Here is a 13,642-nt window from a genome sequence, read left to right as displayed (position 1 = left end):
ATATTCAATAGCAGTGTTGGTCAAAAGTGATGCGTTACTTACTCAACTCTGAATAAATTGAAGAAACTACCAGCCATGTTGTGTCTACTTTCTGCTCTGTTGATTTGTCATCCAAGACTCTGGGTGCGTTCAGGTTTGAGAATAGCGCACGTACTTCTGACTCCAAGCTGTTTGTCCCTGCTCATTCAATTAGGCTACGTTCATACTACAGGTCTTAATGCACAAATCCGATTTTTTTGTCATATCCGTTTTTTTGGCGTGCCCGTTCAGACTGCCTTTGTCCATTGAGACCATTCAAGTATTACGCATGCGCTCTAATTCGCAGTCCGACACGCGCCGGTGCGCAGAAGCATCAAAACAAATGACAAGTCATCCGTCATTCCAGGGCTATCATATTTTGCTTTTCAAAAGGAGGACACAAATAACAGACATAAATAATCCCCGTTTAGGCTTATATCCACAGTTTATATGGATAAATAGCATGCACGCACTGTCCGTGCATGTCACACACACATACGGGCAGTTTGCACTGACTCTCCAAGACGGGCTGCAGCCAGACCCCTCTCCCGACTCTCGGCCGTGTAGGAAATGTTGAAATATAGCTCACATAGAGCAGGGAGAAAACCGATCATTCTCATGCTTATCCTCAAACCATTTTAATTTTTTTATGACTGTTGTCAAGCCCGGCCCTTCCCCAAAAGCCGTGTTCACTGCAAGCTAGGCGCTAATAACGCACAACTGAAATCGGATTTGGGACACTGGACGGTACAAACCACCGCGACGGTCTGGAAAAATGTGGCCCAGATCGGATTTGAACCACATAAAAAAATGACCCAGATCGGATTTGAAATGGTCCACTTCTATGCGATTTGTCCCGTTCAGACCGTCAAGTTAATGCCTGACTCGAGTCGGAAAAACACGAAAAAATTGGATTCGTGCATTAAGACCTGTAGAATGAACGTAGCCTTAGACAATGCTCTCCAAAGCTTCCTAACGTTTCCGTGTTTGCTACACCTGAATGCTAGTTCGGACATTTTTCCGAGTAAGGCCAGCGACGTCATGCATCAAGAGAGACAATACCTTATTGATATGCTCACTCGCCATCCTGTGGTCTGGGGTGTGAATTGCAACCTGTCAAAATGAAGGATGGACTTCAGTTTTTTCCGTCACCGTTTTAAAAAAAACGGTCAACGACGGAAAATATTCGGTTAAAGGGGAAGTTCAGAATTTTTGACATCAGGCTTATTTTTCGAGTGGGGGGGGGGTTAAATAGTCAGTGGAGTTGATTGAGAAAAATTCCGTATCGTTTGTTAGTCTTTTATTATTTTCAGGGCTCCACAGTGATTATGCTAATGCAAGTCAATATGGCCAGTTAGCATGCTAATAAAAAACGATATTCACAGATCTAACATAGTCAAATAAATTAAAAACGCAGCCCAATGTTCAAGAAACCCCTGCAGCCAAAACAATGTCTCACCAAACTGCCGAAATTCATTTAATTCTGCGGGACTATTTTTTTCTATGCGTAATGGCACCAAAATAGAGGGGAGTGCTGTGGCCACTCATATTCACCTTGGTCTGCTATGCAGAGCGTTCACGGAAGGACGTCAAAATGGTGAAATGTGCTTTTAGAAGTTGTGGAAACATACAGAAGAAATGGACAAAGGAAAGTTTCCACCGCCTGACTATGAAGAACGAGGAACGATATAAAATGTGGTTACTCTGCTGGATATGACATACACACACACACCGGTGGAAAAGTACTGCTTTGGAGTATTTGCAGCGCCCATTTTCATCGGTATCCTCTCCTGTTACCCAATTGCTGTGCCTTAGAGTGTCCAAACGTCTTCAAGAGCTTCCGTTCCGATAAACAGGTAAAAAAAAATCATATATGAAAGTATATCACATATATGTGCATGCACACCTCGATACTGCAGCTTGCGTTAGTGAGGCTTGTAACAAACGCCATGCACATTTATGGTTCGCGTTTTTAAATTGAAACAAACGTCAATGTTCTGTCCAATATCTCACGAAGTGCATTTTTCCTTCGTGCTATTATTTTAACAGCCGTTTGACAGGAAGGAAGTACTGTGGCTGCCATTTTTGTAGTATTTTAGTCAATCCGTCGTTTGGTGAGAGCTGGTTGTGTTGTTTGTACCTTCGAAGGGATCGTCTTTTCACTCCGATTCATTTTTGGATGCGACAGTGCAGCACAATAAAGCACCTGGAGCTCTGACGCTACCTCCCGACTCCGGTATTCATTTTGAATGGAGTTTGGATGACTGTACACTTGTGTTCATTCACACACACGCACGCACGCACGCACGCACGCACGCAGACACACACACACACACACAAGGGGAACAGTACAGTCAATTTCCAGATCACCATCCCGAATGCAGTAAATCCTTCCACTTCGGGTTTGGATTTGGTTTACGAATCGTTCGTAGGTTATGTGCGTGAGCAACCGCCGTTTTTTTCACACTCCCACACACAGACACGTACTCTGACTCTTCCTCATTGGGACTAGTAGTCGGTAGTATGTAAACACCGGTAATCAATATGTCAAACATACAAATTTTTTTTTTTTACTATTTACTTTACTATTAATTATACTGTTATTACTACTACTATTACCTTTACTATTCGCCCCAGACACCTCAGCCAATCAGTTATTGAAGGGTTATTTATAATAAAGATTGTGAGTGAACTGGGGGATATTGGAATACTTTATCACTTTCATGAAAAATTGAGAAGAAACCTTTTGAGCTTACAGAGTGATAACTTGGTTTTCTATGTCCTTAGATAAGTGACACCTACCTAGCTTGTAATAAATAAAGGAATAAACCAAGAAGTAATCTCCGATTTGGTCTTTGGGAAAGCGTTGAACAGTGCTCCTAAATACAAATTAAAAAATAATTCTAAAACTTTTTTGCTGAACATGACATTCCGCGAATTTTTTTTTTTTTTTGATATTAGGGTTTACCTTATTCCGTGGTGCGGTTGTGTCTACAACACAGGCATATTATCATGACACATCTACCAAACTACTTTTTACTGTGATCTTTAGGTGACCTGGAGATGCTTTATGTACACCCAGAAGAGGCTCCACTTTGTTTTCAACTCCATGAAGGCAAGGGCGCCAGCAAGCGAGGAATGCTGATGGTAGGCTCTATCAACTTTTTTTCCCATTAACAATTGCAGTCTATCCTTCTTATGTGTACATATCTCAATCAAATTTACTCTATTAGGGACTTTGAGATACAGCTTGGAGTTTCCAACGCAAACAAAAAGATGGGTTGCCCGGAGGAGTTACGAGCCAATAACGCAGACATTCTGACAGAATTTGGTGGCGCATGTCCTGGAAAGACTGCAGGGTTCATCAGTGAAGTTTGCTGATCCAGACTTTTATTTCAAGCCTCCAACTACAATTCCCCAGGCATCAAAAGGCCTGATAAAGAAAGTCATTTTACATGTCAGTAGATTTAAAAAAATAATTAGGCTGACATTTTCCTTTTTTCTTTTTAATAGATATTTTTGAATGTACTATAATAATAATAATAAAAAAAAAAAACACACATATAGTCTTATTTGTGAAATGTGAAGGTTTAAAAGATCAAAAGTTTCTGGGTATGTAGGAGTTGTACTTAGAATAATTGCAAAGCATCTTCAGTTTCCCTAAAACCATTGTAGTTCCCAATGACAGAAGTGCACTTGTCACGGATGCAGGAGACGACACATGATGGAAGAACACGTCGCTGGCCTCTTCCCAGATGTTTGCCTTTCAACGCCCACTCAAGAACAACCCTATATGCCACCAATCGGAGTTGCCTAAAACAACAAAACCATAATACAGGGTGATTAAAAAAGAAAGTGCCAAAATCATCATGTGATAGATCAAAAAATTAAATATATTATTTAAAAAAGTTACAGAACTCTAGCTTGGACACATGTTCAATATTCCCAACACATAAGCAGCACTCTACTATATGCAGCTGGATTCAAAATGAGGGGGGAAAAAAGTAGCGGCTTATAGTCCGCAAATTACGTAACTTCAAGTTTTTAAATCAAGTGCTCTAAGGGGACAATCATCGGCAATTGAAATACATGAAATAATACTTGAAGTTATGTTCAACACATTTGCCTATGTCAGTTTTATGTTTTTAATTTTTGACATATTGCGTGATAATTTAGGCACATCCTTGTAAATAATTGCCATACTGCTACTGCTTTTTATATTGACATGCTTTTACTCTCACAATGCATTATTGTTGAGATGATATAGCTGCTTTCCTGAAGTGGAACTATGCTTAGAGTATACGAATATTCGCCCAGCGACAAAATAAAGCATGCAGGAATCCACTTACCTCAATGATATCTGCCTGTTTTTTCCAGTTGGTCTTGTCTACGAAGAAAAAAGTTTCAAGAACACCTTTGTTGAGAAGTGGGAAAAAGTCTTGGTGTTCACTTGCAACCATTTATTGAGTTCTGAAAACAGTTCAGCCCCAATTCTTCCCTGCATTTTGGGGGCGGGAAGTCGCTTCGTTGCCACAAAAAAGAAAAAAATAATAAAGCGGTGAAAAGACCAATGTGATATCCCTCCGCGTAGCCAGCTCGTTCTCTTCTCTGCACGGCAACTGAATTACTAATGTTGCTGTTCTTACTGCAGTTATTGACATACAATGGTAAGTTTTAATAACTTTATCCTGAAAACATAGCCAACACTATTGATTGCATGCGTCATCGGTGATTCTCCTACGTGCATATGTTGTTTTCATGAGCATGCTAATTGGCCATATTGACTTGCATTAGCATAGCCACTCCGGAGCCCTGAAGAATAATAGAAGACTAACAAACGATACGGAATATTTTGAAATCAACTCCACTGACTATTTAACCCCCCCCTAACTCGAAGAATAAGCCTGATGTCAAAAAATCTGAACTTCCCATTTAACGCGACCCCTGCTACACCTAGAAGGGTTTTTTCCTTTTTTAAACCGAGGATCCTGCCCTAATATGTAAGGAAAAAATAAATACGTCCACAACTGCACATTTGTAGGAAAAAAAAGCTTCTACAACCAACCGCATTCATTCATAACAATGGGCGAAAAATAATTGTCCATAGTACCCCCATCCTTGTGTTCGTACAACAAATCTTGAGTTTCATGCAACGGAAAACACAGAGACGACAGACGATAAGGTGACATGAGTTTTATTTTATTATCGATCCCATCCAACAAAATGATGGTCATTCAGCAAGTCTTGTTTTTTTGTTCAGTAGGTCTCCTGCAATATTTGCGGCGACTGTGGAGACTACTGGAGCCCGCGCAGATCCAAGATTCACTCAGAAAACAGTGAAGTTTGGTGGTGGCAAAATCATGGTCTGGGGTTACATCCAGAATGTGGGTGTGCGAGAGATCTGCAGGGTGGAAGGCAACATAAATAGTCTAAAATATCAATAAATCTTAGCTGCCTTGTACATGCCTAACCATAAAAAGGGACAAATTCTGCAGCAGGATGGTGCTCCATCGCATACTTCAACCTCTACCTCAAAGTTCCTCAAGGCAAAGAAGAGCAAGATCCTCCAGGACTGGCCAGCCCAGTCACCAGACATGAACATCATTGAGCATGTCTGGGGTAGGATGAAAGTGGAAGCATGGAAGACGAAACCCAAGAATGTTGATGAACTCTGGGAGGCATGCAAGACTGCTTTCTTTGATGTTCCTGATGACTGCATAAATAAATTGTATGAATCCTTGCCGAACCGCATGGATGCAGTCCTTCAAGCCCATGGAAGTCATACAAAATATTAAATTTGGATCTCACAGCATCACTACTTAATTCGCTTATGTTATGTAACATATTTTTGTATTTGAAGTACATTTTTTGTTTAATTTTCACACTACGTTCTGTAGGTGACAAAACTTTTGTCTTGCCAAAATTTGACCTTAATGTCTTCATTAAATGATAAATCTTTTTTCAGTGAAACAAATATATTTTTGTACATTCAACATCATTTGGGAGGGTCTTAGCTTTCATATGAGTCATTTCTGAAACCAATTAAATAATTAAAAGTCGGGTTATTAGCAACTGTTTCTACAAAATGGATAAGCGACAAGACTTTTGTCAGGGACTGTAAGCACAGACAACAAATGTTTACTATCGTATCGTTTTCACACTGTATCAAGCCGTATCGTTCCTAAACTGTATCGAATCGCTCTGCCTTAAAAATGTATCTTTTTTTTTTTTTAATCGAATCGTAACCTGTGTATCTAGATACATATCGAATCGACTTCATGCCAGAGATTCCCAACCCTAATTTATAGGTGCTTCTAGGAGTTCAGGCACAGCACAGAAAATCCCAGAGCCTCACCTACGTCGTGCTAAATCTATTTTTGGAGATTCCGTGGGTTCCTCTGGTTTAATTTTGCAGTTTTAACTTTGCCTACACACTGCTTACTTCCACCGCACTTCATTTTGTTCTGTCGAAACCGGAAGTCCGTAGCAAAAAATGTCAAAGATGGCGCCGCCCAATTTTCGTTCAGGAAAGTTGTCTATAGATTCACAAGTTTGTAGTTTTATGCATTTATTATGAAGTATTTATCGGTTAAACAGTGAAAATTTGAGGAAAACTTTGCATGTCAATTTACAGTGTGCGCCCCTGAATCTTCTGCTTGTGCCCCAAAAATTTTAAGTTGGGGGGCCACTGTGCTCCTCGTAAAAAATGAGTTGAGTGAATGAGTTACTTAGCAGAGTATATATGCTGCCTTTTGTGCTTGAGGATCTCCGTGGACGTTAGCGTCAAGTCTTGGTCGCAGACGTCACAGTGGTAGACCCGGCACAGAGTGGAGGACGATGATTTGGGCTTCACGATGTCTGACAAAAAGATTAAAATAATGCATTAATAAGTAATACTTCAAATACTTATCTTTTAATCCACTTTGTGAGCTAACTACCACGTGGGCTACTGTACCATGATGACAGTAATCAACACCTAATCGATAATCAAATGAATTGACAAGTATTTTAAGAATTCAAAAATCTTTTAGAGAAATTGTTGAATGGTCTGAATACTCTTTCTTGAGCCTCTAAATAGCACATATTTTCAAATACAGTATATGTAAAATTTTAAATAAAAAGAGGAAAAACAATATTTTTTTCTTTATCTATCCATCCATTTTGTCCCGCTTAATGTTTTTTTAAACGTCTTTTTTCTTTTTTTTCTTTTTTTTTTTTTTGCTTTCAACCAAGAATCGAGACTGTTTTACGTCCATATCTACAAAAATTCAGGGATTTATGCATCTATTCACAAGAATTTAATGGAAAAAGCTCTTTGTTTACATATGGCAGCCGCTAATTTGCTTTCTTATTAGCATGATAGTTTGCAATATTTACATAAATGTTAACTGCACGTTTTTTTTTTTTGCTTTTTAACCAAGAATCAAGACTGTTTTACGTCCATATCTATACAGAATACAGGGATTTAAGCATTTATTCACAAGAATTTTCAACGGAAAAAGCTCTTTGTCTGTGATATGGCGGGCGCTAATTTTCTTACTGACTAGCAGCATAGTTCGCAAAATTTACGTAAAATGAATGCTAACTGCACGTTTTTTTTGGTTTTTTTTTAGCTTTTAACCAAGAATCGAGACTGTTTTACGTCCTTATCTATGAAGAATTCAGGGATTTAAGCATTTATTCACAAGAATTTAATGGAAAAAGCTCTTTGTTTATATATGGCGGCCACTAATTTGCTTACTGACTAGCATCATAGTTCGGAATATTTACTTAAAATAAATGCTAACTGCACGGTTTTTCTGCTTTTAACCAAAAATCAAAACTGTTTTACGTCCATATCAATACAGAACACAGGGATTTAAGCATTTATTCACAAGAATTTTCAACGGAAAAAGCTCTTTGTCTGTGATATGGTGGGCGCTAATTTGCTTACTGACTAGCATCATAGTTTGCAATATTCACGTAAAATAAATGCTAACTGCACGTGTTTTTTGTTTTTAACCAAGAATCGAGACTGTTTTACGTCCATATCTATAAAGAATTCAGGGATTTAAGCATTTATTCACAAAAATTTTCAACGGAAAAAGCTCTGCGTTTCCACTCGGTGAGCTTTGATGGAGATAGGCCCCCTATGAATCGGCCCTGCGCCCCGTCCATATATTATAAACTCTATGTTATGTCTTTATTTATATATATATATAAAAAAAAGACTTTGTTTATTATTCATTTCTATAACTTTTCATAGTAGATTAATCTTTCAGAGACATTATTGACCTAAAAATTGTCCATATGCTTGCTCTTTTTTGAGCCTCTTAATATTCTTTTGACATTTAATTAAAAACATAAAAGCAACGTCTCTTTAAACTGCATTATTTTGTTTTAAACCTTATTTATTTTTACGATATTTTTGAATTTTCTTTCACAGAAAAACAAAAAAGAAAAACGGTAACTTTGTATTTATTTATTTCAAATAAATATTCTATTTATATATTTTTTATTTTTTTAAGCACGACAACACAAAATGATGTGTTGGGTCAGATCTGGGCCCCGAGTCTTGAGCTCAACAGAAATTTTTAAAGGTGCTGGCACATTGGAGGGAAAAAAATCAATAAACAATTGAAAGACTGTATCTGCTAAGAAAGGCGCACCTTCCTCCTGAGCCTGCAGTTCACCTGCTGGCCTGCAGGTGGTCTGATGCTGCATTCGCTCCAGAGGCGTGAGGGGCATGTAGAGGTCACAGTTGGGACAGCTCCAGAAAGTTCGCAGGCAGTCGCTGTACAGGTCCCTGGAATCCTGAGTAACAATGGAAAAATGTTTGAGCTGGCATAGCAAAAGTTGTGTAAAATCTCACAGAGCGATTGCAGAGTGTCATTGCCACAAGACGTCCCATCCGTTTTGACTGATAGGGCTGACAGCGATCGAACGATCACATTTGTTGTCTGCAGCTTATAGTCAGGTATGCCTTACAGTCCAACAATTGCCATATTTTCCGGACTATCAGACACACTTTTTTTTCATACTTTGACTCAGCCCGCGACTTAAACAATGTTAAAATATATAATTTTACATATTCTGAAATGTTACATTGACCAACCATGGCATAAACAATCAGCTACAAGAGGGCGGTCTTGGTTTATGATTCGGAAGCCAAGAAGTGCTAGCGCTCTCACAATATTGACAATATTTATAACTGACTAAATCACTATAATAATGATTCCAAATGACTATTAATTTGGATCGGTTTGATTTAATTAATGAAGTTGGATGAATTTTTTCATTTCAATTCTTTTGTTTTGCATGCCTCAAGTCCGGTAAGACTCAGCAGTGCTTTCTACTGTATTGAACCTTACTACAGAGTATTTCATAAGTTTATTTTGAACAATAGCTTTTGCAAACGTTGGATATTTTAATGGGAACATAAGCAGACTGGAGTATTGGTCTTGACTGTTTTTGACAAGTGTTCAGAGGGAGTTTAAGCTACATCAAGTAGCTACATAAAGTTGGACAAGCTTAAATTGTTATTAGAGCCATGTGAAAGTAGATACAGTATGTGGGCTGAATGGAGAACGGAAGATAGACAGACTGAAGGTTTTGGAGGGTGGCTGGATGATAACTTGGTAAATGGAAATTAGTAATGAAAGCTAATGTGAAGAATAGGAAGCCATTACTTACATATTTCCATCCATCCAAGCTAAGCTAAGCTAAGCTAAGCTAAACTTAGCTTAGCTTAGCTAAACTAAGCTAAGAGGACCATTGTTGAGCTGAGTATTAGCCAAAACCGTGAGTTAAAGACTGGGTAGATGCTACCAAAGTTGCCGAAAACTGAAGAAGTGGCTATTGTCAAGCTGAAACGCTGCAACATAGTAGCAAAACTAAAACCTGAGCAAGTCTCTGGTGGACAAACTGAACTGCGTCTGCGCCCAGTTTGAATCACCACAGCGACCCTCACCCACTCCAGCCCCGCCTCTCAGGCCACAGCAGCCCCCCATTTACCATAGAGGAGCCTTATGTGAGGAATGTCTTACAGTCAGTGAACCCCAGGAAGGCTGCGGGGCCGGACGGAATACCACGGAAAGTACTCAGAGCATGTGCAAACAAGCTGTCCCACATCTTCTGCAGGATCTTCAACCCCCCCCTGTCCCAAGCAGTCATCCCAACTTGCCTGAAATCCGCTACCATCATCCTGGTTCCCAAGAAGACACCGGTATCTGGCCCAAACGACTACCGCCCTGTTGCCCTCACCCCAATAATTATGAAGTGCTTCGAGAGGCTGGTTCTCCGGCCCATCAAGGACAGTCCCCCCCCCCACCCCACACACACACACACTCGACCCTCACCAGTTTGCATACCGGGTGAACAGATCCACAGAGAATGCCATCACCAGAGGTCTGCACATGGTGCCGAGTCACGTGGAACAGCAGCAGAGCTATGCCAGGATGCTCTTTGTGGATTATAGTGTGATGGTCCTAGCTCACACTCCCCTCTACTGGCTTTTATTGTTACACTTCCTGTTTTTATGTGGCATGAGTTCAACCTTGGCAGGCTGGGTGTGGCAGACCTGGGAGTGCACCTGCAGCTCATCGCAATCAACACTGCTTATAAGGCGCGGCCTGGGCAGCAAGCAGGTGCCAGATGATTCCACCAGTCACCATTGGTACATCGGCCAACTACCCCTGTAGTTTTTGACGATCATTCATTGAACTCTTGACTAATCTTGTTTTTTGCCATCAGGACACCCACCCACCAAGCCCTCGCAGCCACAGCCGCAGTCATAGTTTAATAAAACCCCTCCACTCCACTTCCGTCTCCTGGTCGCACTTTGGTCCCCATCGACTTTTCCAACTTTGACCTGACATATAGTTCTGCATTTAACACCATCATCCCGGATATTCTCATTACAAAACTGGAGATCCTGGGCCTCCCCCCCTCATATGCTCCTGGATCCAGGTCTTCTTGTCAGACAGATCCCAGACTGTGAGACTTGGCCCCCACCATTCTTCCACCTGGACACTGAGCACCGGCTCACCACAGGGCTACGTGCTGAGCCCCCTCCTGTACTGCCTCTACACCTACGACTGCAGTCCAATCCACAGAACCAACACCATCGTCAAGTTTGCTGACGATAAGCCTGTCGCAATATGCAATAATTCCATTTATCGCGCGATATATAAAAATGAAGGCGGGAACTTTTCCGCTGCGATTTATCGCCTCACGTGCACGTGTGTGTGCGCGTGCGGCAGACGTGCTGTTAAAAGTTCGTTACCAACTGCGCAAAATGCATCTTCGTTCCAGGTCCGGCAAAAACTAGCGCCGGAGCCAATTGTTCCCATTATATCCTATTGTTCAACGTATACCGGCCGCGTCAGTGCTCCGGAGTGACTGTGGACCATCTATGGCGCGCCGGTGTTGTTGACGTGTGGGCGCTCCCGTCAGGAGTGACATTTCACGCGGGGCGGCTATTTTTCGGCACAACGCTGGATATTTACAACGAAGTCCGCCAAAACATTGTTACCGACTTGGCTGCTACGAATAAACTCACTTTGACAACGAACAGCTGAATGAAATTAAGAGTGCTGTGCTTCAAACTCGTCCAGTATATGAAAGCCCTCATATGCTGGTGTTGTGTAGTAATGAGCAGACGTGACTTCAGCGGCGCTTGCTAACTTTTTTAATGCGCGGTTGCGCGCACACACTAGATATCAGGAAATGGCAAACTAGATGTGTTACTTCCCATGCCATTGGCTACGTGAGCCCAGAGTGATTATGGGACATGTAGTCCATATACTACATCGATGAATTCTAAACTGTCATTTGTCACATGAGGTTAAGAAGGCCAAATCAATCCATACCAGTGACTATAGATAATGTTGCAAATATTGTTAATTCAGTACGTGACACAAATGGATTCGGACCATAAATAGGATGTCTTGCTCATGTAGTAAACCTAGCTACTAAGAGAGCTGTAGCAATCAACGGTGTGCCCTGCCTCACTTTACAAACAGTAAAGATTGTTCTCAGCACTTTTATACAATTTTTTTTCATATCAGTAAGAAGTAAGCACATAAATTTTATGCACTAAAATGCATGTTTATATGATGGCAATTTAATTTTTGCTCGTTAGCAAAAAAAAAACCCCAAAAAACAAAAAATACAATTGTTATATTTTTTTTTTACAGAGCATTAAATGTATTGAATCGGATCGAAAATCGTGTCCCTCGTATCAAAATTCGTACCGAACCATGACTTAACTGTATCATTGCATCCCTATGGAACACCATTGCAGAAGCTATGACGGGAAAAGTTTTCATTTTTCTAAATGCTGAAGTTGTTAAGTGCAATTTTTTTTTTTTTTTTTTTTTAAACGCATTTTATTTATTCTGTGTTTCTGTGCGGTATCAATATTGTTGTTTTTTTACTTAAGAGGTATGGTCTATTGTTTTAATTTGTGATTTCTTAAAGAGTATATTTGAATTTAAGAGTAAATATCGCGTTTAAATGGGTGTACTTCATCTATTAATATATACTGTATTCGCACTGTGTTATTGTAAATTGGTTTAAAAAATTGGGGGGGGGGGGCACAATAATATCGCATATCGCAATAATTTATGAGAATAATTATTGCACACTAAAATTTGTTATCGCGACAGGCCTAGCTGACGACACCGCAGTGGTTGATTGATCTCACAGGAAGATGAGGCACCCTATAGAGAGGAAGTCCACAAACACACAGCCTGGTGCTCAGACAACAACCTGGCCCTGAACACCATCAAAACCAAAGAGGTCATCATGGACTTCAGGAGGAATGGTACCGACCCGCCACCCCTTTACAACGGTGAGTGTGTGGAGAGGGTCCACACCTTCAGGTTCCTGGGAGTCCAGATCTCAGATGACCTCTCATGGACAGCAAACATTACAGCTATGATAAAGAAACCTCAGCAGCGTCTGCACTTCCTGCGAGTCCTCAGGAAGAACTAGCTAGATAGGATCCTGCCGCTGGCCTTCTACCACTCATCCATTGAGAGCCTGCTAACATACTGCATTTCCACCTGGTACAGGAGCTGGACTGCTGCAGACAGGGAGAGGCTTCAGAGGACAGTCAAGACGGCGCAGAGGATCATTGGCTGTCCTCTCCCCTCCTTGATGGACATATACTCCTCTCGATGCCTCAGCAGAGCTCTAAACATCCTGAAGGATAGCTCACATCCTGGTTCCCAACCATCTATAAAATATGCCATATTTTTCTGTAAATTATTGTTGGAATGGAAAGATAAGACACAAGACGGATATATACATTCAACATACGGTACATAAGTACTGTATTTGTTTATTATAACAATAAATCAACAAGATGGCATTAACATTATTAACATTCTGTTAAAGCGATCCATGGATAGAAAGACTTGTAGTTCTTAAAAGATAAATGTTAGTACAAGTTATAGAAATTTTATATTAAAACCCCTCTTAATGTTTTCGTTTTAATAAAATTAGTAACATTTTCAATCAAAAAATAAACTAGTATTATACTACTATTATTTATGTCAATAATTACACAATGCTCATGTGGTGCTGAAACCCATAAAATCAGTCGCACCGAAGCGCCAGCAGAGGATGACAAAACACCGAA

At 40.3% G+C, this 13,642-nt stretch overlaps 1 protein-coding gene and 1 long non-coding RNA gene across 4 annotated transcripts in view; one reads left to right on the top strand and one right to left on the bottom strand.

Moving 5' to 3' along the window:
- Positions 1-1,593: 1,593 nt before the first annotated feature.
- On the top strand, positions 1,594-3,309 carry LOC130917816 (uncharacterized). Of its 2 annotated transcripts, none has more exons than XR_009063518.1 (3): positions 1,594-1,874; positions 3,071-3,165; positions 3,252-3,309. It is a non-coding gene; the product is annotated as an uncharacterized LOC130917816 (long non-coding RNA). The 2 variants fall into 2 exon arrangements; XR_009063519.1 differs by lacking the exon at positions 1,594-1,874 and adding an exon at positions 2,013-2,254.
- A 103-nt stretch (positions 3,310-3,412) lies between these two features.
- LOC130917637 (probable ATP-dependent RNA helicase DHX34) overlaps positions 3,413-13,642 on the bottom strand; it is a 71,193-nt gene continuing 60,963 nt past the window's right edge. The window contains exons 14-16 of one of the 2 annotated variants that reach the window (XR_009063505.1): positions 8,667-8,811; positions 5,490-6,876; positions 3,413-5,419 (exon numbers count right to left, since the gene is read on the bottom strand). Coding sequence is in view for 1 of the 2 variants with exons in the window: in XM_057839237.1 (XP_057695220.1) it covers positions 6,743-6,876; positions 8,667-8,811 (279 nt within the window). In the remaining variant the exon portion in view is untranslated. Of the gene's footprint in view, positions 6,877-8,666; positions 8,812-13,642 lie in introns of both variants that reach the window. The other variant, XM_057839237.1, reaches the window with a different exon arrangement.

The sequence above is a fragment of the Corythoichthys intestinalis genome, chromosome 6 (assembly GCF_030265065.1).
Source record: "Corythoichthys intestinalis isolate RoL2023-P3 chromosome 6, ASM3026506v1, whole genome shotgun sequence".
Classification (NCBI taxonomy): domain Eukaryota; kingdom Metazoa; phylum Chordata; class Actinopteri; order Syngnathiformes; family Syngnathidae; genus Corythoichthys; species Corythoichthys intestinalis.
This window is presented reverse-complemented; position numbering and strand designations above follow the sequence as displayed.